General features: G+C 40.0%; 1 protein-coding gene across 1 annotated transcript in view; it reads left to right on the top strand.

Annotated features, from left to right (window-relative positions):
* Window positions 1–297: 297 nt before the first annotated feature.
* DTHD1 (death domain containing 1) overlaps window positions 298–21,280 on the top strand; it is a 38,745-nt gene continuing 17,762 nt past the window's right edge. Inside the window, exons 1-7 of the mRNA XM_019552577.1 lie at window positions 298–577; window positions 5,992–6,814; window positions 7,893–8,223; window positions 10,340–10,519; window positions 11,268–11,512; window positions 16,330–16,494; window positions 20,276–20,565. Coding sequence (XP_019408122.1) covers window positions 298–577; window positions 5,992–6,814; window positions 7,893–8,223; window positions 10,340–10,519; window positions 11,268–11,512; window positions 16,330–16,494; window positions 20,276–20,565 — 2,314 coding nt within the window. The remainder of the gene's footprint in view (window positions 578–5,991; window positions 6,815–7,892; window positions 8,224–10,339; window positions 10,520–11,267; window positions 11,513–16,329; window positions 16,495–20,275; window positions 20,566–21,280) is intronic.

Genomic DNA, 21,280 nt, shown 5'->3' on the forward strand with positions numbered 1-21,280 from the left:
CAATTTCCCACTCCTAAGTCAATATGGTACACATCTGACTCCCTTTACAGTGCACGATTACCAGTTGCGAGAAGCCACTCCTTTTTTGTCACCTAGTAACTCTTTAATAGTCAACATCAACTCAGTGTTTCAGAGCCAAGAACTTGGTTTTTCAGTTGGATTAAGTCACAACACGTTTCTACTGACCTCCCAGAGCTCAAAAAGAAAAAAAAGAAGTAAAACAATTTGAACCAGGAAGGTAATCTTTTGATAGCATCCTGAATATAAAAAATTGCAGTAGTGTGTTCTACATTTAAAATGGAAGCCTCTGAATGTAAGCTTATACCTGCTGCATACAAATCAAGCCAAGTACTTGAGGAAATTTGGCATTTAAATCTAACATTGAAAGAGAAGCTTCTAAAAAGAGACTTTCAGAAAAACGAAGATACAGTGGAGTATGTGCGTAGACTGTTCTCTCTCGCTAAAGAACTCAGCAGATCTATTAGCCAACAGCTGGAACATACTACAGAGACCTTAAAAGACACTTGCCAGATACTGAATATTCTTCATGACAAACACAAACAAGTTTCAAGTCAAGGCAAGTAAATATGAGTTTAGCAGTAAAGAGAATGCAATAAGGACATAGCAAGTTAAATGTTACCCTTAGATGTTCACATTAACTCATATTTGACTTGCATTTGAGCTCAATATTTTTCCACGTAATATTCTATTTGTGTTTATTATATTATTGCTGTAATATTATATTTATTATGTTATTTATTTTAAATAATTATTTCTCAGTGTAATTTTCTCATTTTCTAATAAGAGATTTTTCTGTAAAATTTATTGTTTGTTTAGAACCATTTCCATAAACTGATTTAAAGTTTCCCAAGCAAATGCAATTTTTTTTTAATCCTACATTTTTTTTCTTTTGTGGCTTTAAAAAGAAAATGTTGAAAGACCAAATTCAGGGCTGGATTTCATCTAGCATTTCATCCTGCATAGTTGAGCCAGATCAAACTATCTGGCCCTGGTTATGTATGCAAGAGGAAGTTTTCTAGGCATCAAAGGAGATTATTTAATTGTCTATGAAAATCTGGGGCCCATTTTAGTGTATTATTTTGCTATCTTATTTAACTGTGGGTCTAGTCTAATAAAAGCATGTCTACATGTGAAATTAATGTGATGCAGTAAACTCTGGCACATAGCACACCAGAGTTTATTGCTCCTGTGTGCCATGTTTACATGTGCACCCAGGACCAGAGTACTCTGAGCTGGATTAGAGCATCCATCCTTCCATTCTCCCCCCGCACTCCTGACCTAAAACATATAGTAGTTCCTGCACATTCGGAGTGGGTCTGTGCCGTGGTCTGGGCTGTGTGGCACTGTATCTGGATCTTCAGCGTGGGGTTTGGGGTCTGTGTCCAAGTGCTAGAGTTCTGGGTCTTTTGGGTGTGTGTCTGAGTCTTGGTGGTCTTTTTGTCTGTGTGCTTGGGTCTGTATGTGGTTCTTGGTGTACTTTGGAATGGGGTCTTGGAGGTGTGAGGATCTGGCCCAGGGTCTTGGGTGTTAAGGGGTCTGGGTCATATGCAGGGAACACATCTTCCTAAGATTCTCCATGTTTCCCTGTAGCTCAGAGTGCAAAGCAAGGCTGGGGGGAAGGGCTGGGTTTTCTTTGCTGAGACAGCCGGGAGGCACGGTTTGCTCAAGCCTCAGCTACAGCAGTGGAGCATGGCCCAAATGCCAAATCATCTCCCTGCATATGGTGGGCAGGATAGGAGCAAGGCATACTGGGATGCTGGAGAACAGCGAGGGAACTCCTATTGATAGGAAAACTGCATGAGTGTTCATTAAACTCGCCTATCAATTATCTATTTTTAGACCTGACTAAGCAGACTAAACTTAATTCTATCAATCTAAATGTAATACTTGTACACACCCTGTGATGCCTTCAGACAGTTCCTAATATAATGAGAAACCAAAGCAGTGTCTTTTGTAATAACTTCTCACTAGAACCTAATTATAGTCTTAGGTAACCGGGTTGTTTAAAGGGTCACAAGATTACTTCATAAACTTTGTCAGCTTGTCACTTGATGGTTAGCATTGTTAGCCAGTCGAGGAAAACCTATGAAGCAAGTTTGTGTCCAGTTCTGTCCCCTTCCTTGTGATATCAAGTATATCATAGTACAGTTGATAATCTGTCTGCTTTTTTTTGATTTGTCCATTGACCCAATCTAGAATCTATATTATGAATTCCACATGCAAATGCATCAGTTTAGGCTCCTAGATACATCCAAATGTGTGTATCAGGTGGACTGTGCCACACAGAATACCAAGAGATGCTTAAAACTAATTTAGTTTTAGAAAATCCCAAACATCCAGGTGAGGGATCAATTCCTCACCCAAAGCTTAGTTATACAGATGCCTTAGAGTCTGCCCTCTGTGAAGAATTACAGGGGACATAAGTAGCAGAGATAGGCTATATCTCTTGCTGCCACATCTTAATATGCTTTCTTTTCTAAAGTCTTGACAGAGAACCCAAAGGATTGGTGGAACAATAGTAAAATTCACCCCAATTAGATGTCTGGAAGCCATTTGGAAACCTCCCTTATCAGAATCCTGATGGGGTATTTTTTCAATTTAATTCTTCCCAAACAGATTATTGATATATATTAAATTTAAATGATCCTGACCCATGATCTGAATTAAGTGCAGTTTTATTAAGTGTACTTACCCATAATTCTAAGGATGGATGTTAATGTTACTAATCAAGATAAATATACTTTAAAATACCTAATCTGTTAACAATAGTAAACTCCACAACTTTATTCACCTACTGGTCAGGTAGCAAATATGGCAACTATTTAAGGATTATTGAGTCAGCAATCAATAGTGTTTTATGGTCCCTAGAAACTGATGGGATGAAAGTGTCTGGTATACAGGGCTGTGCGAAGCTTCGGTTCCTGATTTGATTCGGCGAAGATTCAGAATCCAAATTGAATCAGAGGACCCTTTAATCTTGCCAAATTGAATTGGAACCCACTGAAACAATTTAGAGAGATTCAGAAAGGTTTGGAGATTTGGACATAGGCACAGCTTTAAATGTTTTTTCTTCATACCTCTAGGTAGCAGGGGTTCATGAGTGCTGGGATTTTTGGGTGCATGGAGTGTCCCACAGAAGTGCTGGGGGCTCCCCAGCATGCTCAGCAGCAGACCCAGAAGGGCACCAGTCTGCTTCTGGGTCTGCCAGGGAGTGCGCTGGAAGGGCCTCCCATGCAGCTCAACAACTGGTGCCTCCTGGGTCTGGGGGAGGCACTTGGGCCCAATTGCAGAGCTGGGGAGGCACAAGACAGGGGCCCAGCATGCTCCCTGGCAGACCTGGAAGTACTTCTGGTCCACTTCTGGGTTTGCTGCCAAGCAGTGGAGAGCCCCCCTCCCACACTCCTATGGGACACTCCAGTGATCACAAGCTGCACCTGCTACCTCAAGGTATGTAGAAAAAACTTTTAGAGCTGTGTCAATGTCCAAATCAACATTGAATTTTCAGATTTGGATTTAGCGGAAATGAATCGGGGACAGTAATCCAAATCAATTAATCAAATCACTGTCCCTGATTCAGGCCAAATCTGAATTGAATAGGGCCCACTTTGCACACCACTACTGGTATAGATAATGAAGTAAGGACAGGCAAAATACCACCTACAACTCTATTTAAAAGGGACCTTCTATGAAGAACCCAAAGCACACTGGCTTAATCACAAGCTCTTTGAAATTACCCTTGTCACTTCATTAAATGCAATGCAGCTTGCTCAGGTCAAACATAGCTAAAAGGGATAATATTAGTTGTAAAGGATATCAGCCAAATTTGTCTCTCATTTGTGCTGTTTTAAATCCAGAATAACTCTAATGAAGTCTGATATTTTCTCAGATTTCCATTACTGAACAACGTGCAAAATTTGGCCCTATGCTAACATACCTTTCAGCCAATATGGGTTTGTATAGCACATTATTTCCATTTACTTACTCTCTCAGCCATTTGTACACCCTCTGAAATACTTATTCTTTACTAAAAACAACTCCGTAATAACAATGATATAGTTGTCAAATATGGAAAATGTGAACAGCATGTGTTTTCAAATTCAGAAATTAATAAATCCACTTAAATGCTATGGTAACTGCAAAAATTACATTTTTTCCAAATTTTGCAAATGTTTAAGTTCCAGGTTCAGAGTAAATACAGCAAATTCTATTCCAAAGAGTATTTTTTGGACTGAAAATAAAGCACTGATAAGGATTTAAATGAAAGGCATATATAAACTACAGCTACCCCATGACATCGTATATAATGTAAATATTTTCTAAGTAGAAAACAATGAGGTACTGATTTTCCCAGCTAGTTTATTCAATAGGTGTGAGAGAAGGTGGAGTGGATGAGTCATGGCTTCTCTTGAGAAATATTGTCCTACCCTTCTGTCTCATTCTCCTTTGCAAGTGCTAAGTGCTACATATTGCATTTCTTTTCTATGACTCTTCTGTTTATACTGACTCCCATTGGATTTAATCTTCAAAACAAGCCTGTCAATATTACATTGTAGTAAACAGAAACAAGATGAGAAATCCTCCTAGAGGGCTGTAATGACTGAAATAAATGAAGAGAGACAGTTCTAACAACTAAAGAGTTGCTAATGTAAGGTTTGGGGAGATATGTGAAATCCTTGAACAGTGTTTCTCTCACAAGAATTTCAAGGAAAAGGTATAAGACAAGACAAATCAGGAATAATCAAATGGATTTTTTTTTCTATTTAAGGTAAAACATTAGAGACAATAGCCAATCCATATTCTATACACACAACTTTAGCAATATTTCGGATCTAAGAAAGAGGCAATCCTTAGGGCTGGATCCTGATGAAATTTATCTTTAATCAGATATGTAGTCCCATTCATTTAGGTGAGACTAGTCATGTGCTAAATAGCTTTGCTGAATGAAAGGCAGAATACTCAGAGTTTTGCAAGGCTATATTTTAAAAGAGAAAGTAATTAAAATGTGGTCTTAGCCCGTTCCTGATATGATAAGACTTAGGATGCCAAACATTATCTGTTTTACATTGCACTGATTATCATTAAAATTTTTGATACTACCTGGGCATGTCTGCATGTGCAATTTATATGCCTGAATTTACTACATAGTAAATTCAAGTGCATTAAACTGCTCCCATGTGCACAGCTACATGTGCGACCAGGTTGGAAGCAAATTGAGCCTGACAGGGACAGCCTAGTCCAGGGCTGCTCCTGCCTTGCTCTCCCCACCTGCAGTAGACAGAGGGAGCTCCAGGCTCCCTGGACTGCCAGCCCTGAGCTGTCACGGAGTATGAGGGAGAGAGGGGGTCAGCCCCAACTTTAGGGGAGTGCAGGGAGGAGCTGTCCCAGCTTGGCTGGGAGCTGCCCCTGGGGCAGGGACAGCTTTCTGTACAGCTTCTTAGAACGGCACTTTATATTAATCCACTAAGAAGTAATTGCTGTGCACATGTAGATGGTGACTCTTCCTTGCACATTAGATTAGTCTAACGAGCAGTAACGCGCACATGTAGACACCCCCTGATCATTAGGATAGTAGAAGTAAAGGTAGGATAACACTTTAGATACTAACTCATGAATCAGTCTCTAATAAGTCATCCTACCCTGCCTTCTGCCTGGCTTCAGGTTAACACAGCTAACTACTGCTCTCTTCTCATTAGAATAGTATTAATTATGACTACAAAGAGGCATGGCATCGTAGCTGTACAATCAAATTACTTTTGCTAAATGAAATATATGCCTTTCTACATAGTAAACAATAAATCAAAGCAAAGAAACAATATTATCTAATATACGTCCTATGCGCACATTACTTTCAGATTACTATAGAACAGCGTGGGCTACTTTGTGTATGTGTTAAGATTTTTTTGGCAAATTTTTATTTACATTTCCAGCCACATTCAATTTCTTCAAATAGTTATTTGGGTTTTTTTCTAGAGAGAATAACTCTTGTGGATTATCTTCGGAAAATAAAGGATCTTTTTCTGGATACTTTCACATACTTTCAAGAAATGGAAAAGAAACTGTATGACATTAGTTGCAGAGATGATGATAAATCTCAGTCTCAAACTGTTCAAAACATTTCCAAGGAAATAGATGGATGTAATTTTGCAAGAGAAAAAACACAGTATGAGAAAGAATCTAGTGTCTGCCAGTCAGATCAGATACCTTCAGATAAGGAAAGAAAACATCAGAACACTCACCAAGTCCAGTTCAGTGAAAATAAAGAAGTGAAAATAGAAACTGTTTTATCAAGTGAAAAAATATCTGCTCAAGAAGAAACAGTAAACATAAAACCCCCAAAGCTCAATAAAAATGCAGAACATGAGGTAATAAAGAATTCACTTACAGAGCAAGATTACAATGGAAAGGAGAAAGCTAATGGAGTGACATCTCTTAGTAAGAGATGTCCTGATGGAAGTTTTCAAGAAGCTTCTGGGAACAGTGGAGAAGGCAACATAATACCTCAAAAATTCAAAGGTATTTTTCATGGACATTCAATGATTTATCCTAAACAAGAACAAGTAGTTAGCAAAGAATCCTCGAAGGAGATGGAAGGTGAAGATCAGAACCCAACAAAGAATTCATCTGAAAATAAAAAATATAACAAAAAGGAGAAAATTCATGAGGTTGTTGAAAGTTACCAACTTCATACAAATGAGTGTGCAAGATCAGAAAGTACATGTGATACCCCTTCTGTGATTCCCTCTACAAGTGATTCAGCAGAAGAGCAACAATTGAACGAACCAATAAACAAACAGTAAGTACACAGTCTACTTTGATGGAAGAAAAATATATACACATAAGTTGCCTATTGGCAAGCACACATCTATATGTACACACGTGAATGCCACATGCCCCTGGAGGCTGGGGGGTGGAGGGTAGTCACGGCAAGCTCCCACAGCTGGCAGCACTACTGTTGGCAGCGGGACCATGCCAGCAGTGGATGGTGGGCGGTGAGCTCCTGCAGGCAGCATCAGCGCTGATGTCGGGGGAAGGGGAGGGAGTGGCGAGCCCCAACTGGTGGTCAGTGACCACCTGCAGATGCCACTAGCAGTGGCCGCAGAGTCCAACGGCAATCAAGGACCATCCACAGGCACTGCTGGCAGTATTGGTGGTGCTTTTTGCAGGAGGTGCACCGCCAATCTCAGCGGGTTCACATGCACCCACATGCAACCCCTACGCATCGCTAATGTGTACACAGAAAATCATCTTGCATGTGCAGAACAAGTTTCAGTCTACATACAGGCCAGTATGTATTTAACAGGTCTTTGGAATTCTGTGAAGATCTTAATGTATCTTCCTTATTTTACAAAATCTCTAAATCATAGGGAGTCATAGTCCAATCTAGTCAATAAAAAGACTCTCATTGGAGGTCAGTGAGCCATAAATCAGGACCCCAAATTAGGTAGCTTTCTAATAATTTGTTAATTATGTTTCAGCAAAAGACATACAATTTTGCTAGTAAATGCAAGCTTTTTTTTAAATGAATTGCCCCTTTCACATAGAAACCCAAGAAGATATGGCTGGTTTGATTTGAAATGTTGGTAGGGTCAGAAGGGACCTAATCAGATCATCAAGTCCAACCCCCTGCCATGGGCAGGAAAAAATGCTGGAGTCAAATGACCCCAGCTAGGTGATTGTCTAGCCTCCTCTTGAAGACCCTCAGGGTAGAAGCATGCACCACTTCCCCTGGAAGTTGGTTCCAGCTCCTAGCCACCTTGATTGTGAAGTAGTGCCTCCTGATGTCTAGCCTGACTTCCCCTATTTCATACTAAATAAGACAACAAAAACAAAACAAAATAATCCAAAGGAGAATACTATATATTTTTCTGCAGATTTCTAGTGGAAGCGAGTGGTAACAATGAACAACAAGTAGCCTGTTATATTACAGCACCTTCCATCATTTTAGAAAATCTAGTATGCAGGATCATCAATGACATGAGTTCCCTTGTGGTGGATGATTCTGAAGAGCTGGTCAGCAATGTCATCGGTGTTGAGTGCTTAGACTATGAGAAAAGAATCCCTTTTCCTATCATCATTGCAATCCCATTCACTACACGGCTCAGAAGCAATTATCGAGAAATTTTGGTGAAAGTGACTGATAAGAACTTTCAATCAAGTTACTTACCTCCCATTTCCTTGGAAGGATACCAGGGAAACCATAAGGTTGGTAAACTCTTATCAGAGTCTCATAGAAGTATTAATTGTGGCTCCACAGATAAGGTTGATGAATTCCCCAATTAAAGCAGTGATTAGTTAGTAATATTTTCCCTTGAGTGAATTATATTTTGGTAGGGTAGCCAATGCTATCTGAATTTTAGGTATGTCCCCTCCCAGAATAATTCCAAAGATAGGAAGGCATAAAGTCACCTGTGTTTTCCAATGCTTGTCAGGGGTATTAGAACATAATTTATTTCATTGGAGGATCTATCTTGATTTTTTTCTAGATGAAATTGAAAGTCTGTTCTCACAGGTTCCCCAACCTGACTAAATTAAACAATATCTGTTTTTGTAAATATTAAATAGAGAAATAGTTTACCCCAGAACACTGATGACAGGAAAGCTTTTAAAACAATGCAAGCACTGGATGAAAATTCTTTTGTAAATAAAAAGGTGGGGAAAAGGACATTGTTTTTATTTGTCTCAAAGAAGAGTAGCATTATTATATCACTATTCATGCTGACTGCATTCACATCTACAAAAGTCACTGTACTACAATTTGCGTAGTGTAAAATTAATCACACTGGGTCTGATTCAACAGTATGCTAATCCAATTTTATACTGCAACTCCACTGAGTTCAATGAATTTACATGACAGCTGTAGTAATGCAGGGTGCATCTACATGTGCAATTTACTGTGGAGTTGATTGATTAGCTCTGCAGTAAAGCACCACAATCTATACATGCATGATATTAAGGCACAGTAAATGAATTAATTCTGCCATAGGATAGTACTGTCAGGGAGAGTACTATCCTATGGTGGAGTAATTGCATGCACTCAAATGCACGTGTAGACCATGACAGGGGCAATTGTTTCCACATGAGGGCCACAAAGTCAGCAACAGGTAGAATAGTCAATATCAATAAGACCTTGGGCACCCAAAGGAGAGCCATAAGGGTATTTTTAGATGATGTGGTCAGCCATCTGAGCTTGAACACCACAGCTGCAGCTAGCATTTTTGGGGAGGCCCCAAGAATGCATGTTCACCTTAAAACTTCCAACACTGGTATTGAGACAATTAAGAACAGTCCAAGGCCCTCAGGGCAGCTGCCATCCTGAGGGTTGGAAGATGGTGCTGGGGATGAAGTTCTTTAGCTGCAGTTCTTGTGCAGCATATTTCCTGATCCACTGATGGGAGGTTCACACTGTAGGTGACATGCCATTTGCATATTCAATTAACTTATTGGCCTAAGTAGAGAACATGTTCCAAGACCTCAGGAAGTACTTGGTTTTCTGGCTTCTAGGTACTAGTTTGGAGTGCAAAGAATGGTCTGGATCTTGGGATTTGAGGCCTAAGGCCAGGGTAGCAGCTTGTCTCTGGATGTGTGTGGGGGATGGGGCAAAGGAAGTAGGGGGGAAGGAATGCATGAGAGGACTGGTAGGCAGTCAACTGGGGTTGGCATAAGGCATCCAGTAATGGTCTTCATTATGCTGGTAAGGTTGGAATCCACTAATGTAGTAAGCATACTTCAGCCCCACAATGATCACAGTTCATAGCAGGAGCATACACAAGTGCCAAAGTGGAGTTGAAAAAGTGTTTGGAAACTTGCATCCCAGGTGGCATCAGCAGGGTAGTGGATAACAGCTCCACTGCTGTTAATCTTATCTTGCTGCTCCTCTGCCCATTGCCTAGCCCTGCATGGCAGTACCCTTGTGCACCCTTGTGCCCCCCACTGCCCCCCACCACTTGGAGGCTGGGACTGACCCACCAGCCCCCCTGCCAACCTGGGGCTGCTCCATGTTGGCTCAGAGTTCTGAGGTCCCAGGCACACGTGCAGATTCTGAACCCAGGAGCAACTGACTCCAGCACAACCTGCACCAGAGATTATCAGGGTGCATTAATTGCTCGTGCAGATGCACCCACAGTAAGGACACAGACCCTCAGAATGGTGAAAGCCTTCTTCTTTCTTCTTCTTCTTCTTCTTCCTCCTCCTCCTCCTCCTGTTCCTCTTTGTTGTTCTTGTTGATATTTTCATCACAGATCTCAGAATTTAGTTAATGCACAAGGAAATGATACTACATTAATAACTGCTACATATTTTTTTCTTTCTTTCCATAAAGGGAAATTTTGCAGAGGTGAACATTTACCAGCTGGGTATTTTTTCTGTGTTATCATGCTTGAAGACGGAAATTTTCACTGTTCCAAAGGAAGGAGTTTCACAAAAGTTAAGCATGGATTCAAGGGTCTCTTTATACTACCCTCCTGAAATGTTTAGTTCTCCAGCTTCCATGCAGTTAAAGGTAAACTTGTAATATACAGATTTTCCTCCATATATCTGCAAAATATTAGCTACTGTTATGGTTGCTATACTGTAGGAAACAAGGATGTTTCTAACAAAATAAAACATCTACTTAGATTACCATTTTTGGGGGCCAGTGATTTATTCTGTTTTACTCAGTTTGTGCCAGTCAGGCAATACAAAGGAGGATTTGGCTTCCTGTATGTCCTGAACTGGGGATACTTCAAGATTTGGTCCATATATATATATATATATATATATATATATATATATCAAAATGTATATAAGCTACATCATGCATTGGACTGTATTTAATAAAAGGTAAAATTTATGACAAATAAAAGATAGCCAAGAAAAAGGAATCTTATGAACAACTAAACAAGATGGAGTAGGAAATCTTTTTAAAATATGCGCTCTATAGTTTAAAACAGGAAGCAAACTTTTAAGTGTTTCATTAAAAATACCATCTTTGTTTGTTTTCTTTTCTTTTCTTGTGGACTGTTTTCTTGTGAACAAGTTTAAAGATGCTGGTTGTGCATAAACTACAAAAGAAATAATCTTAGGGCTCTCTACAAGAGAGTTAACAACAAAGAAATATATATGTGCTGAATTAATAATAAGAGATTTTGTGAAAGTCATATTTTTTCCAGTTCCAAATGTTACAGTAAATAATAAAAAAAAATTTAAAATGTTTTAAATCTCATGTTATTTATTTGTAAAGTAACTGTATTCTTACTTATTAACCTTAGGTCCAACCAATTGAGCCATCACTGGTTTCCATATTAAAAACAAAATATGACATGTATCATTCAGTAGTATCTACTAGCCCTTTGGTTCATGTCCAGCATCCTTCATTCCAACCATTTAATAAATCAGTCACTATTATTCTACCGTGTCCTCCAAATCCAGAGAAAAAGAGGCAGGGTGATGAGATAGATCATGGAAGAGCCACTAGTTCTACAGTAACCAGGACTGCAACTGCCTATCATCTTCGGTGAGTAATAATTTTTTATATCTATGAATTTAGAAAGAGAAAGAAAGGGGGAAATTAACTGCACAAGGTTCTGACGCATACAAGGTTCTGACATTTTGTATTCAAATACATTCTTCGCTTAAATATGGCATAAAGAGGTCATGTTCAGAAATATAATGGGCCATATTTTCATGAGATGTAAATCAACATACCACCACTGACTTCCATGAACCTACTGATTTATACCAGTTAGACACCAATGTCTTTAACTAAATACAGAAAAAAAAAAAAGGCATTATTGAAAACAAAGTACCCAGCTATTTAACTTCTCCTTAAAACCAGATTTTTCCAACTTTATTCACCTACCACATAAATAGAATATAAATTACTCAGTGTGAATCCATAGATGCATCTCAAGTAGGTCCAAGGAGGTGATACTTCCCCTCTATGCGACACTGGTCAGACCGCAGCTAGAGTACTGCATCCAGTTCTTGGCACTGCACTTCAAGAGGGATGTGGACAACATGGAGAGGGTCCAGAGGAGGGCCACTCGCATGATCAGGGGGCAGCAGGGCAGTTCCCTGTGAGGCGAGGCTATGGAGAGGCTATGGGACCTGAACCTGTTCCACAAGAGTAGGCTGAGGGGGGATCTAGTGGCCTGTTACAAACTAGTCAGAGGGGACCAGCAAGCATTGGGGGAGTCCCTGTTTCCCCGAGCACTACTAGGAATGACTAGAAATAACGGTACCAAGCTGACAGAGGGTAAATTCAGATTAGACATCAGGAGGCGCTACTTCACTGTCAGGGTGGCTAGGACCTCGAACCAACTTCCAAGCAAAGTGGTGCTGGCTCCTACCTTGGGGGTCTTTAAAACAAGGCTAGACAATCACCTTGCTGGGGTCATTTGATCCCAATACTCTTTCCTGCCATGGTAGGGGGTCAGACTTGATGATCTGCTCCTTCCAACCCTACTAACTATGAAACTATGAATACAGTTAAACAAAGCTACTTCTTAGTGTTTAGTTGCAGTCATCTTTATATATCATTCTCACTGCTCTGGGGAAAATTCTTAACAGACCAAACCAAACTTAATTACTCACCTTGGATCTGGATCTTACTGTTTCCAACTCAGTGCTTCATGTTTTTAAAATAGCAGCATTTATAAAAAGAAACACAACCTATCTAAAGCTCAGGAAGATGATTATTTTTACAGCCCTCCACCAGAACGCCTATGAATGTGTGAGTAGCCAGCTTGGCCTCCGAACTCCTAGGGCTGTACTCTAAGAAGACAGAACACTACATGGGTGAAGACTTCCAAAATCCAATGAGTGCCTGTACACAAGCAAGGACAGTGCTCTGATGTGCTGTAATTACAATGGATTGGAGCAAGCTCAATTAATTAATTAATTAGTCGAGCCCGCTGGAGCATGCTAATTAGTGCACTCCAGTAGCCTCCACAACTCATGTATTCAATGCCCCACATGGCAAAATGGTGGTGAGGATGCTTTAACTTTAAGCACCCCACCACTATTTTGAAATATGCGGCACTGAATACATGAGATGCTGTGGGCACTTTAATTAGAATGGCTTTCAAAGCCATTCTAATTAAATCACACCCTGTCCCTGCCCCGAGAGCATGTGTGCAAATGCCCAATAGTTCTGGATGCTTTAACTGTATGGTCCCCAACTTGAGATACCTTAAGAGGTGAATATTTTCAGTGGGTGGGTAAATAGTAGGGCTGTGCAAAGCTTCGGTCCCCGATTCAATTTGGGGGAGATTCAGCCCGATTTAGTGGCTGAATCTCCAAATCCAAATTGAATCAGAGAACCCTTTAATCTCTCCTAATTGAATCAGAACTCTCTGAATTGATTTGGAGATATTCAGCAAGATTCAAGATTTGGACGTGGAAAAAAGATTTAAAGCTGTGTCTACATACCTCTAGGGAGCAGGGTGCAGTGAGTGCTGTGATGCTGGGGTGCATGGAGTATCCCACAGAAGCATGGGGGACTCCCCAGCGTGCTCAGCAGCAGACCCAGAAGAGGACCAGAAATACTTCCAGTCCACTTCTGGGTCTGCCAGGGAGCACACTGCCCCCCCCACCCCACAGCTCAGCAACTGGTACCTCCTGGGTCTTGGAGGGGCACCCGGGGTCCCCCTGTGGCTGATTGCTGAGCAGGAGGGGTGTGGGGGAGGGGCAGCATGTTCCCTGGCAGACCTGGAAGTGGACTGGAAGTATTTCTGGTCCACTTCTGGGTTCACTGCCGAGCATGGGAGGGCCCCCCAGTCTCCTGGGGGACACTCCATTCGCCCCAGCATTGCAGAGAACATGAGCTGCACCTGCTACCTCAAGGTATGTAAAAAACTTTTAAAGCTGTGTCTATGTCCAAATTGCTGATTCTCTGAATCAGCATCAAATCTTCAGATTCGGATTCAGCTGAATTGAATCATGAACAGCAATTTGAATCAACAAATTAAATCGCTGTCCCTGATTCAGGCCAAATCCAAATTCGAATTAAACTTCGCACACCCCTAGTAAACAGCACTTTTGAAAATAGGGCTCCATTAAAGTGCTTTAAGGTGAGCATGCCAAAAGCTGAGACATCATTAGTCACTATGGGGAACTTGGTCACAGTGCCTAACTGGTTTTTAACTGGCAGGTTAAGAAGGCTGGCCTGCCAAACAAATCCACTGGATGGCTTTGTTGGCTGAGTAAAACCCTGAAGTGAAAACCAGGATAAGTAAGAGTTCTTGGGGAAAGGAGCAGTCAGCTCAGAAGTGTTCCTCCCACAAGCCTCAAAGAATCAGTACAGCCCAACAAACTGATATTTTGAAATAGGCTTCCCATGCTGCAATACATACAAGTTTCTGCAAATCACTGGGTTAGGTGGTAAAGGGAGTTATTATACTAGATTCCACTTAATCACATAATGGTCATTCATTTCTTTTGGGTATTGGCATTTTTTCTCATAGGACAAAAGCATTTGCTGTCTACTGAATTCACTGGCATAGGCAACTGGTAGGGGGTGCACAGGGGTCCACATGTGCACCTGACAGCCCCCCTGATGGCCGACACTGATGCTGTCAATAGGGCTGGTGCCCCCCCCCAACTGTCGGTGGCTTTTGTGGGTGCCCCTCCTCACATTCAGGAGGCACCAGTCACTCACACGTGCTGGTTTTTGGCATTTCAACTTGTTGCATTTGTTAAAACTAGAAAAAGAAAGTCAGGGACAATTTAATCAAAAAATGCAAATCTTGAGCAGTGTGCAGAAAGAGAATTACCTGCAACAGACAATCATTTTTCAAATTATGATTTTTTTTGTAATCTGGTGAATATGACATGACTTTTTGTTGTTTCAAATTAATAAACATATTATTTTTTTCAGGAATACTTAACACATTTCCTGTCATTAACTGTTGTATTGGCCATATTAGATCATTCATTCAGTGGCATATCTAAGAGAACCAATTTGTTATATGTAGGATTTTCTTTTAGTTATTCACATACAAAAGGTCAAGTGTATAATGGGGCATAAAATGTGATTGAAAAGTAGTTGTCATACATTTTTATTTATTTTCTAGACACTCTTTGAAAGCTCACAAAAATGTGTCAAGCAACTTAAAGTACTAGTCTACATTATGATCAAGAATGTATTGCTCAGTTGCTGTCCTCCCTTTTTCACTTATTATCACAGTCAACTTCTTTGCATAGCTTTTTTTAAAAAAAAGGGGGGGGAGGGGGGAACTATGTAAATAATAAGGAAGTTCTTAGGTTTAGAAATATTATTAAATCATCTTTTTTGAAGAAATTTAGTTTCATTCCAATCTGTTGCAGGCATTGAACCTTATCACCCTGTCATTTGAAAGATTTGGGCCTCACTGCTTATGGGAGGTTGACAACTGAAACATGTATAAGGGATATTGGATTGTTTAGAAATGCCTGAATGTCATCTGCCTGTATTTACAAATGATTTCAGCCTAAAGCTTGAATTAACCTCCAGAAGTATTTGAAGGTATATTAAGTTCTATTCGAAGTGTGTCCATGAAGGGTCTGCAGTTTGGCAACATTTCTCTTGAAAATCTATAGAAATTTGCTGCAAACTTTTTTGATATATTTGAATATCTGAAAATATTTCTTAACATGAAACATACTTCTTGCAGTCCCTGCAAGTTTGAGTCAGTTCCATGGCATCACAAGGATGCCAGTTCCATGGCATTGCATTTCCCTATTAAGAAATATTTGTAGGGTTTTTCCCTATGCATATGCAAAGGTCTCTGATCAGGAGGGAAAACATAAATAAATAAATAAACTACTTGTCCTAGCTTCTGGGTTTCTTTGGCACGAAAATTCTAGTGTAATACTGTTGGTAATTTCTCAGGTTATTGTAAACTCTCCCATTAATACATAATATTTTGATTGACACAATAAGTGTACCCTTATACATGTATCAGTTTTTTCCAGAGGGTTATTTCTATTTCTAATATCAGATATCAATTTTTGCCCCAGGGCTGAATCCTTCTTCTCAGTTTGGTAAGTTGGTAAGAATCAGAATGCACTTGTCAAAAACTAACCATAACTTTTAATTTGAATGTTATTATTCCAGAATATAACTAGGATCACTTGGACAGAATTTTTGAGAGTCAGAAAATATGGGCAAACTAATTAGGTAAAAAAAGCATCATCAATGTTATTTTCAAGATTAGAATTTTATATTCCAGATGCAGTTCTTTTCAGGAGGAAACAAGAAATTTAAGATTACCAGCATACTGTTCCAAAGGCCTTACTTTTGTAACGTAACTTTTATTACTTTTATCTTTTTCATTTCATGTGATCATTTAGGACAATGAGTGCCTCTGGGAGAAACCACAGAGAGAAACTTACTGAATCCCTGAAATTACTAGGTTACAAAAGCAAAGAGGAGGAATGGGTTGTGCTTGATGATGTTATTGTGCAAAATGCAAGGAATGGGCTTGTATCATTTGAACTAGATGAACATTTTGAAAGGTAATGTCTAAATAACTGAATAAAATTATATGGTAAAAGTTTCACATCCAAACATAGTGATCAACAGAGGTGAGAAATCATTCACAAAAAAATTTTACATCTCCCAGTTTATAAGCAACTGAAAACTTTCTTAGATTGGCTACTTAAGTGATAAACATATACTTTTGATAAATAATTTATATCGTAAATTATGGACAAATATGTGTATTTGAATGTACTTGATGTGAATTTTTTCATTAAGAGGTTAATTTTGAATTGTTGTTTTATTCCAGCATCTTGATTGGATGAGTTTAATTCTCAGTTTTAAGATTTACTCTTGATTTATGTATCCAAGGCCTCCTTTAAAAGTTACTGGTATTGTGAAATTAACCAGTTAATTGCACAATTATGTTAAGACCAGCTATACATGCAAAGTACTTATCACATGGTAAAAAGCTCCAACCAGCTACAAAGTTAGACCCTGAAAATGTGTATTAACTTTATTGCTGGTTGCTATTAAGTTTTAAATTCCATGTGTAGCAGGGTCTCCCATGTGGCTGGGAGCCATGCCCAGTGTAATACCTCTGGGCCTCCCCTGCACCAGCAGTAAGCTGCAAAGGAATCTAATGCATGATCCCACAATCACTCCTCCTGCCATGCACGTGTGGCATGGCAGGAAGTATGATTATGTGGATTATGAATTAGATTTCATTTCATCTTTATCTGAATGTGTAGAGGGAGCTCAATATTCATTTAAAATTCTGTTTTTGTGAAGATTCTTGCCAAAGTAGTATGTTCCCTCTTGAACAGAAGACCTAACAATATGGACCTAAATAAATATAATGATTTATATATGAGTATATTCTTTGAGAGGCTCATCTTAGCTTGACTTATCATTAGATTCACCTAAATGATTGACTTATTGGATTCAAATCCAAGATGGCTGCACCCCCTATCAACTCTGGTGGAAACAGCACTTGTCTTAGATTTGAATACCAGTCTGAGACAGGCAATGGTCCACCTCCAGCCTGGGGCCAAGCCACTCCCTGTCTTGAGCTAGGGTGGCTTGTGCAGTGCGAAAAATAGGCATGCAGTTAGGCCAGCATGGGGAAGATCAGGCAGTAGGGGTGGGGGAGGTAGGGGTTAGGGAGCACTTGGAAGAACATAGCACAATGGGGAAGGAAGAGTGCAGAGGAGACCTGCGTGTGTGGCTTGGGGTAAGTGCAGGGAACACTATAGTGCCTGCCATCCCACCCCACCAGTCTGCCTCCCCCACTGCTTATCTTCTGTTCTGGGTTTGACCCATCTGGCACTGACCCACCTTCTTCCTGGTTCGGCAGGGCCAGGGCCGCCATTTCTGATTGTGCTTGAGCCACAGCAGAGCTGAAGATAAGTAGCAGAGAGGTTCAGGGAGTGGGGAGGGGCATGGAATCCAGGGGGCAGTCACAGGGAGAATAGGCAGAGGGGTGAGACAAGGGCACAGAGGAGCAAAAGGCAAGGTATCAGGAAGAGCAAAGGCAGGGAAAGGCACAGACATGGGGGCAGGCACCAGTGGGCATGTGGCAGGGGGCAGGCAATGTGGGGCAGAGGGCATGCATTGAGAGAGCAAGCACAAACATGGGGGGCAGGAACAGAGGCAATAAAGAGAAACAAAATGGCAGGAGGGCAAGTGGCAGGGGATCAGACAATGGGGGGCAAGTGGCAGGAGGGATAGGCACAGGCATGAGGGAACAGGGGAAAAGGGACAGATAGGAAGGGCAAGAGACAGGAGTCTGGCCCCTCAACCTCTGTCATTGCTTTTCCTGCAATGGCAAGATGAATTTAAGATGACATTCCAATAATTAGATTCTGTACATAGAAAATTATAACTTTCCATGTACAGAATCTAATTATTGTTGGGGTTATCTTTGCCCAAAGTTATCTTGGATTTGGGTAAATATGGTAAACAGCTCATTGATCTAAACAGCATCTGACTGAGGTAGTTGCTGCCTATGAAGACTTATACTTTTCTGAACAATTTATTCTCTAAGGGCACTTTCACATGTGCTCCAGGGACGGCGGTGGGGGCGGCACTTTAATTAGAGCAGCTCCGAGAGCCGCTCTAATTAAAGCACCACTGCATCTCATGTACCAGCATCCCCACGCTTCAAAATGTTGGGGGGGGCACTTGAACTAAAGCTCAGTGAACGAGGCACTGTTTTTAAGTGTGGAGAGACTGATACACAAGATACAGAAGGGTGCTGGAGTGTGGTAACTGCCCACTCCGGCAGGCTTGATTAATTGAGTCTGCTGCAGTACACTGTATAGGCATCCTAAGGAGCTACCTTGCCCAGCATTAAGCCTTAATAGCTCAAAGAATTGAACAATTTTTAGCCATACCAGGGAAAGTATATGAAAATAATGTAGATTCTTGATGAAGTAAATTGAAAATATTGCAGCAATAATATACAATATATACATAATCAAGCAGATTCTGTTTAATTGTATCTCAAAATTATAAAATGAAGCTATAACATGCATCATGGTATTTATTCAACATCTTTATACAGTTTTTAATATCTGTTTTGAAAGGGATGAATTAGGACTTACTTTGCAGTTATCCTATATCAAGTATATACTATATTTAATAAATAAATCCATTTTCATCCATTAAAGAATTAATATATTTTAAAATGTAGATAGAGATTTGCCCTATACACAAGTCACCTTTTCTATAACATCTTACTGACGTTAATACCACTTCTCTTAAAACCAGTTACTCCCTCATCCTAGTCAGTATTTTATGTAAGTAACCATGAGCTGACTCAATAACAAATGAAACGACATACAAATTACCGTACTTGAAGTAACCTTTTAAGTAGCCTTAACTTAGGAATATTGGCTCTTTTGTTTTCTTTTAATTCAATAATATCACCTGTCTGATAGTGGATACCTGTCTCAATAGGTCTCAGGACTGCCACTAAAAATCAAGTTCTGCCTTCTCACTTGCACTTCACAGAAACAAAGTTGAGCAGTTAGGCAGATCAGACAGCTGAAAGGCTTTCTGAATGTGTCTCAGTGCTACTGTCAGGCTTTCTTGAAAGACGGAGCTGGAGAGAAGCTCTGAGGCAAATCTTTAAGACACCTCTAAGCAAGCCAGTTGAGCCCCAACCATTTTGGCAAACCTGTCACAAATTAAGCCCTGCATGCCCCCACCACCTATACTGCCACTCCAATTATCTTGTCCTGCCTGATCTACTGTCCTGTTTTCTGCTCCCTGCCCTGTGCTACCCACCCTATATGCCACTGTGTTTTCTGTTTCCTGCCTTACCTCCCACTATGCTACACACAAAAACCGCCCAGGCCACCTGTGGCATATGGACACATCCCTACTCTGCTCTAAATCATTTACTCTAACTAGAGTTGCTTGGCTTGGGTTTATGCAGTGAGAGAGATTGAACCGAGCTTTATTTCTGGTGATAGTCCCTGGCAATCATTCAGACGTAGTTTCTAGGCACCAAAGTCAGTTCTGAAAGTGTTATTCATCGTTTGTATCTGGACAAAGATTGAGAATAAGAAAGGAATACTTTATAAACATTCTTGAATAAGTCTTGAAAACCTAGAATTCTGTTTTGGGCATGGCTTCAGGAAACAAATCAGAGTTTAATTTCCTTCTTTCAGAAGTGAAGCTCAATAGAATGGCTATCAGTAACCTATATTATATTGCTTGATAACCTGTCAATAGTAGATAAGATGATTTAACATCCAATAAAGAACTGTTTAAATGTCAGGTACTACTTATCTTCTTCTTTCCCTAATGCAGCTTTATTGTTATTCGCCTCTCATTTCTTGTGGACAATAAACATCTAGTCCTATTTATTAAGGCTCTGGATGAAGCCATTCACAGCACCATGGCTAACATTGTACTTTATCGGAAGAAAGAAAACCCTTATAGAATAGTTGTTTTACTTGTTCCTTCCAAAGAACTGAACTGGGAGCTTCAATGCCTCCATGGCGAGGGATACTTTGGCCCTCCAGAACCAACTCATCAGTTTCAACTGAGAGAAGGAGACCAGATTCATTTTAGATTTACTGGCAACATATTTGCCTCAGGTATAACAGTGATTTCTTGTCTATGAATGCACCCTATAAGTCACATGAATTATTCAGAAACACTGTTTTTTGTTGTCTCTTCACCTGATCAAAAATTCTTCTGAAATAAAATACTCTTTATTTTAGCACACTTTTAAAAGATGAATGCCTTATATTTTGGTAAAAAAGTGTATGTGCCTTACTGAAGAAAAGTTTATTGGGCAAAATCCTCATCCTTTAAAGTAGGTTGGTATCTTATCTTCAACCACACAAAGACCAGGATTTCACCTACAATCTTTTTCTCCCTTTCTCTGTTAGCCCCATGTCATAGACCTTTTAAATACACCTCAGTGGGGTTTAAAGTATTTAAAATTGAAAGTAACAAATTCTGCTGTCATTTATTCCAGTGTAAATCTATAGAATTGAAGGCATATTAAGGTTAGATGCTCTGTAAACTATGATCAATCTATTGTAAATAGCTAAATAATTTTTCACAAGCACTCTGAGATGGGTAATTACTGACATTAACTTCTGTGGGACAAACCATTTTGTTCAATGGGAGGTAGAGAGCACTTTGGAACATTCTAGCCAAAATATTTATAGTTTTCTCTTCCAGGTATTAGCATTAATTTGTAATCTGTGTGTAATTTTCCACCATCAGAAGTCACATTTTACATCAAGGCTTTCCAACTTCTGAGCCCCAGGGTAGCTCACCTGGGTTATACCAGCAGGAGAC

Source organism: Crocodylus porosus, unplaced genomic scaffold (genome assembly GCF_001723895.1).
Source record: "Crocodylus porosus isolate Cpor-Errol unplaced genomic scaffold, CroPor_comp1, whole genome shotgun sequence".
NCBI classification, from domain to species: domain Eukaryota; kingdom Metazoa; phylum Chordata; order Crocodylia; family Crocodylidae; genus Crocodylus; species Crocodylus porosus.